This window comes from Myotis lucifugus, unplaced genomic scaffold (assembly GCF_000147115.1).
Source record: "Myotis lucifugus unplaced genomic scaffold, Myoluc2.0 scaffold_2068, whole genome shotgun sequence".
Taxonomy (NCBI): Eukaryota; Metazoa; Chordata; class Mammalia; order Chiroptera; family Vespertilionidae; genus Myotis; species Myotis lucifugus.
Window position 1 is genome coordinate 24,233 of NW_005873116.1, and position 7,220 is coordinate 31,452.

At 42.5% G+C, this 7,220-nt stretch overlaps 1 protein-coding gene across 1 annotated transcript in view; it reads right to left on the reverse strand.

Moving 5' to 3' along the window:
* Positions 1-4,245, reverse strand: part of LOC102423881 (UDP-glucuronosyltransferase 2B31-like) — a gene marked incomplete at its 5' end in the record, with an annotated part of 7,263 nt that extends 3,018 nt beyond the window's left edge. Inside the window, one exon of the mRNA XM_006108318.2 lies at positions 4,114-4,245. Coding sequence (XP_006108380.1) covers positions 4,114-4,245 — 132 coding nt within the window. The remainder of the gene's footprint in view (positions 1-4,113) is intronic.
* Positions 4,246-7,220: the final 2,975 nt, after the last annotated feature.

The following is a 7,220-nucleotide window of genomic DNA, read 5'->3' on the forward strand; positions in this document are numbered from 1 at the left end:
TAACCCAGCAGTCAGACATCCCCCAAGGGCTCCCGGACTGCAAGAGTTGTGCAGGCCAGGCTGAGGGACCCCCCTTCCAGTGCACGAATTTCGTGCACCAAATCTCTAGTTTATTTATAATTTCTCTCATTTTGCAATGTAATATTAACCTGTATTTTTAAGTGTCACAGAAGGAAGTTTTCTTCTATCCACTTGTCTCATAAGTTATTTTTTTAAATCAAAGATTTAACTTTATTTTCACATTTTTTCTGTTTTATTTTTCTATTTAAAGTCACTAATTATTTTTTACTTATATACTTTTTCTTTTTTATTGAATTTATTGGGTGACACTGATTAACAAAATTATACAGGTTTTAGGTGTGTAATTCTACAACACATCATCTGTACACTGTATTGTGTGTTCACCAAGCAAAATTAAGTTTCTGCCCATCACCATTTATCCACCCTATACCCTCCTCCACCTCTCCTCATCCCCATCCCCTCTGAAATCATCACACTGTTGTCTGTGTCCATGAGATTTTCCTTTTTTTTCTCAATCCCGCCACTCCCCTCTTCCCACCAGCCTCCTTACCCCTATTCTGAGAGCTGTCAGTTGCTATTTATGAGTCTGTCTCTTTTCTGTTTGTTTGTGTATTTAGATTCCACATATGAGTGAAATAATATGGTATTTGTCTTCTTCTTACTGACTTACTGCACTTAGTGTAATACTCTTTAGGTCCATCCTTGCTGCCCCAAAGGTAAGATTTTCTTCTTTTTTATGGCAGAGTAGTATTCCACTGTGTAAATGTACCACAGCTTTTTGATCCCCATGAACCAATGATTTATCACTATGTCTAGGGTTGGAAATTTTTTAAATGTAAAAAAGAAGAGCCGGTTAGCACTTTATTACAGTATAGGTGCTGAAAAAATCCAAAATTATGATGATGCTAAAGTTTTTTCAACTAAGTGTTAACACTTCAATGACACACTATGTACATGGACAGCACTGATTACTATGGGACCTGTAGCCAAGCTATTTTTATAGCCAGGAACAAAATAGATTCTGATTTTGGAATTCTCATAAATATCAGCAGTTCACATAAGCTGGATTATAATTTACTAGTGCTCAACATTTATTTGTTATGTAAATTTTAAAGTAGCAGCAGGTTTTCAGCAATTATTAACACAGGCTATAAACAGAAATTACATCAGCTAGGAAACTAAAAAGTAGTTCATAAATGCCCAAAGACTGCAGGTGTATTCTATAAAGATATTGGAAAATATCTTACTACTCTGTTTTATTGCCATTAGCGGAGACAACAGCCAGCCAGGGCAGGTGGGGAAGCTTGGCTTCCTCCATCGCCGGGGCAACCAAGCCTCCTGGTTGCTCCAGCTCCGTGGCTTCCAGCCACCATCTTGGTTGGGTGAACTTTTCCATACTGGGCTTACTTCTAATGGACTCCTCATTATATTCCCTAATCCTTCTTCAACCAGGAGGAGTTCTTATTCTGATGGGTTAGAAGCAGAGATTTTTGGCAGCCATCCTATATAATAAAAGGCTAAAATGAAATTAACCAAACTGCAGAATGACAGGTTGCTATGACGTGCACTGACCACCAGGTGGCATACTCTCAATGCAGGAGCTGCCCCCTGGTGGTCAGTGCGCTCCCACAGGGGAGGGCCATTCAGCCAGAAACCGGGTTCATGGCTGGCGAGTGCAGTGGCAGTGGCGGGAGCCTCACCCGCCTCTGTGACAGTGCTAAGCTGTCAGTTGTAACATCCCCCGAGGGCTCCTGGACTGCAAGAGGGCTCAGGCTGGGCTGAGGGACCACCCCCGAACAAGTGCATGAATTTTGTGCACCAGGCCTCTAGTCTATATATATAAAAAGCCAGCAACCGGAACGCTGTAATGACCAGAACGACCATTCACTATGACGCCCACTGCAGCCAGCAAACTGGCCTGATCTGGTTGTGGGGCCAGCTGGCCAACCTCCCGCAGCCCCTCTCCCCAGCTTCCCTGCCCTTGCTTGCCCCCCACTACTCCAATAGGGGGTGGGGCCACTGGCCAACCTTCTGTAGTCTCTCCCTCCACCTGGCCCCAAACCAATTGGCCCATACCCTTCTCCCCAGCCAGCTCTGCCCCCGATAGCTGTCCCCCACACCAATTGGGGTCGGAGCCCACCAGGCAATTGTCCATGGCTTCTCACCCCAGCCGGCCCAGCCCTGATTGGTCCCAATCAGGGCGGGCGGGCCGGTCAACCTTCTGCTGTTTCCTCCTCCGACAGGCCCAGCCCGATCTGCCCCAATTGGGGCTAGGCAGGCTGAACCCCACCTGTGCACAAATTCGTGCACTGGGCCTCTAGTATTTTATAAAGCACACGTCACCTTAAGGGTGGATCCACCTCCCCCCTTTCTAATTTATTCCTCCACTTTTATAGGACCCAATCAACCAGATCATGACAGCTTTTCTTTCTCTAGATCACTGTGGCTGGCTTGGGTACCTGGATCCAGCTTAGTGAGTCCTGGCTATTCTTTTTCTGAATAGCACCCAGAAATCACACTGAATAGGCCTATTTTGAAAATTTGGGAAGTAAGAGTGACCTGGATTACTTAGCAAACCTAAAATGGCATGACTTCTTTCAGACTGCCATCAATTCCTGCTTAACATCACTGTTAGAATTTCTGAGGACATGTAATTTGTACCATGTCTTCAGGAATTCTGCAATGAGATGGAGCAAATGACAGGGCAGAGTTTGGTGATTTTGGTGCCCTCCTGCAATTCTATATAATAAAGAGGTAATATGCAAATTAACCCTCACGCTGTAACGCTGTCACAAGATGGCAGCATGCACAGCGGAGGTGGGGCTGGCATCTGCTTCGCACTGCTTCTGCCGGGGTTTTCATGGCCCCACCCACATGCCCGGAGGCAGGGCATTGGGGTGGCACTCCAGGACTCGGGGCCATCCTGTGGCACGCCCGTCACGTGGAGCGGGACTCCGAGACTCAGACTGGAGGGCCAAAGCCTGGAACAGTGGGAAGGAGTGCAGGCGCTGGCCCTGTGGGTAGGGGTGTGGCCTTGGCCTAGCCCAGAGATTGCGGGAGGAGTAAACTCAGGTACAGATATTATTAGAGTTAAAAGCAGGGACATGGGCACAAGGGACAGATGTGGAGTCAGCAGAATGAGGGTGCACACTGATAGAGAGGAGGGGCCATGGAGTAGTGTACGTAATGACGTACCCTGAACGTGAGGGTACACCTAGTCCATAGGGCGTAGCTTTGCTGCCCTCAGAGGCATTCCCAAGAAAGTCCTGCTAGAAGGAGGTTTGAACCCAGGCAGAGGGCAGGTGCTTGACCGTGAAAGAGGCTGTGAGCAAAGCTGACGTGCCCTTAGGGGGCATAGCCAGGGCATGGCTTAAGGCATTGCTGGGTGGTCGGGAGCAGAATGTGAATAAGCGAAATGATGTGACCAGTGTGAGGGGTGTAGGGGGGCGTAAGGGGGTGTAGCCAAGAGGGCCGCCCGCATGAACCTGATCCCAGTAGCAAGTGCAGGGGTTTGTGCTCAGAGCGTTTGGGTAAGGTCCCATGGTGGGGCGGGGGGAGGGGTCCCGGGTCTCCGGCAATTTCATGCGATGGGTCACTAGTATCACTATAACACCAAACTTTACTCTGTACCTCTTAAATACATTTCATTCTGATCACAATATTTCTGCCGAGTTACTGTTAAACACAACATTTTGTACTACTATTTTAGCTCCTGCCTAGTATATTTTGATTTGAATTCATAGCTGAGATAAATAGGAGCTATCATAATGGCTTACATATCACACAGGAAATTTATGTAATTAGCACCTAGATAGTTGTGCACTATTAAGGTGCTTCCAGTGGTCGGCAAACTGCGGCTCGGCAAACCGCCGCTCACGAGCCACATGCGGCTCTTTGGCCCCTTGAGTGTGGCTCTTCCACAAAATACCGGCTCTTCCACAAAATACCAACTTCTGCGCATGGGCCACGAAGTTCAATCGCACTGTACGTGCCCGCCCCCATGTGGTATTTTGTGGAAGAGCCACACTCAAGGGGCCAAAGAGCCCCATGTGGCTCGCGAGCCGGGGTTTGCCAACCACGGGTCACTCTAACCTTTTGCGGAATCTGGGCAAGGGCTGATGCAATCACATTGGCTCTTTCTTCTGATATGTTCCTGACCATTGATCCCAAAGTAAACACGACAATACCATGTTTTCCAGAGCTCTGGACAAACTCTTCCATCTCCTGTAAAAAAAAAAAAAAAAAAAATTGCTCCATCACAAAAGAGTAATAGCAGCATAGCAAATGCCATTGAAAGGAATGCTTTCAAACAACTAATGAGAGAAATCAAGTATTATCTGGAGTTATGAGTACTTCTTTTTTTTTTTTTACAAGTTGTGCTAAAATATACATAACATAATATTTACCATCTTAACAGTTCCTAAGTGCACAATTCAGTAATACATACATTCACATTATTGTACAACCAAGCTATAGAACTTCTTCATCTTGCAAAAGTGCAACTGTACCTGTTATGCAATAATTCCCTCATCACTGGTCCCTGGTAACCATGATTTTATTTTCTGTTTCTTTTCATTAAACCAGTCTGGATACATAATATAAGTGGAATCATATGGTATTTGCATTTTGTCAGTGGCTCACTTCATTTAACACGATATTCTCAGGCTCCATTCATGTTATAGCATGTGTTAGAATTTCCTTCAATTTAAGGCTGAGTAAAATTGCATTGTATGTAAATACTGCATTTTGTTTATTGATTCTTCCATCAGTGGGCTCTTAGGTTGCTTCCACTTTTGAGTTGTGAACAGTGCTGCTATGAATTTGGATGTGAAAATATTTTATTGAGATCATGATTTTAATTCTTTTGGATATATACCAAAACCTGGAATTGCTGGACCTTAAAGTAATCATACTCTTATTTTTGGGGGGAAAATCTCCATTGTTTTCAGTACTTGCTTTTTTTTTTTTTTTAAGAGACTCAATATTTTAATTCCCATGGAAAGATGCATGTTATATGAGATTGATTTCCTTTATCATGTGTATTTTTGCGAGAAATATTTTTTGGTGATATATATATATACATATATATATGAAATATATATGAAATAGAGCCAGTACACAGTAGTTAGACAATTTTATATGACTATTTATAATGTTTTTAATTACTAATATGGATTCTTGGAAGGAAGCCACATAGCAGTTCTGTATTCACTTTTTATTCTTTATCATTATAGTTCTACACAATCACTTCTGTTCATTTAAAGCAGGTTTTCTGTAGAAGTATTTTAGATTAGTCATTAATGTTTTATTTCCCTAAGAATTATGACTGGAAACACTATGTATCTTTCTCTCTCACTTCTGTAAAACTTTGTTACAGTTTCCTAAATACTTCCTCTGAGTCACTTTTTAATGGCTAGAAGTTAAGGGTAGTTCATATTCAGGAGTCTGGTATAATGGTTTGGAATGTCCGTGAAATAGTACTATGAGATATATATATATATATATATATATATATATATATATATATATATATATATATATGAATTATATATGTACAGTTACATTTTATTGACCATATTTATGGCCTTATTTACATATGACACCTGAAATCATATTGTAAAATTAATGTCTCATTAGAAAGTGCTATGTGTGATTTGCTGTGAGGGACTCCATTATCACCTTATCAAGTTCTCCACTGAGCACATTAATTACAGTGAGAAGGTACAACAGGGCTGACACCCTCTTGAATAGCTCATTTTCACCTATTTAAGTCTCTATTGAAGTCAGTTTTTGTTTGAAAATAATTTTGACATGTGATCCCTAATGTGCATGTGCGGGGCCAGCTCAGCCAAAGGTTCTGCAAGCCTGAGGGAGGGCAGTGAAGGATAAAGAAACGACAGACAAAGAGAATAAGCTGGGTCTAGGTGGATCTTCCTGTGCCTGGCTGAGGCCACAGAGATCAGAGGCAAGTTGAGCCTTTATTTTATAGCTAGAGGTAAACAAGGTATTGGTCACCATAGTTACAGTGTACTTGTGAGTTTCACTTGTTTTGGCAGCACTTGCTATGTCTTCCTCAGCCCATTAGCTTCCCAGATAAGATCTAAGGAGGTCATAAAGTCAAGCCTAATTATGCTAAGAGGACTGTGCCCTCTAAACTGGGACTTGTTTGTGGCTTTGCCAACAGGTCAGTCTGAGGCTTAACCCTATAGCCACGTCCTACACCCTAATCCTTGCCAATATTTATAATGTCATTACTTTCGATACTGGCGTAATTTCTCATTGTTCAGTGTACTCTTCTCAAAAAAAAAAATGAAATGTAGATGAGCAAATGTTTCCTGGATATTTTGTTAAAACTGCATACTCATACCTTTTTTTGTCCCTTGTGTTTTAAATTTATTATTTGTTTTTTCATTCTTTAAAAATAATAACTAAAACTTTCCAAAATCAAACTGTACAGTACTTTCCAAAAAAAGGCATTGTCATAAAGGGTTTTATTGAAATGGTGCTTTTACAGGTAAAAGAAAATAGGATATAACTTTTCAGACTTTGTCCATGCAGACTATACAATATTTAGACCATTCTTTAAAATTATAACTTTACTATGATGCTGTTTAGTTTCAATATGAAGGTCACTGAACATTCCTATCATTCACATGGTGCATCTAGCTAAGCTGTGGGGTTCCTTTGACCTGTAGCAACATTTAAAGTCTCTGCAGCTACACGGAGAGCAGTTTCCTCTGAGAGAATTCTAGGAACTAGCAGAGTGACACCTATATGTTGTACAAACATGAAAATACATCATGCGTACTTATCACATCTCCCTGGAGTCAGGAGAGGCCAGCAGGCACCTCATGAGGCCTCTCACTTGAGTTCACCCGTAATTACAAATATCTCCATGCAAGGAGCTTGTATAGACATCTGGCAGCCCACTTTTGCCTCTGTCACCCAATGAATATCTAGATCTACTGGCTTTGATAGCCAATGAGACTTGTATTCATGAGTCCCACAGACCATAGCAACCTAATTTATTAATGGTGCAGGAGCCCCTCAGAGGCTACAGCAGTACAGAGGAGCAGGCAAAACATCTCCCCATTTCTCCCTGGAAGGACCCTAACTACATCCTATCCTGGTTGCTGCCTGAGGGTCCAGCTTCTAATCAGAGTACATGTAGGTCAAGCATGTCAAACTTGCAGCCGGCA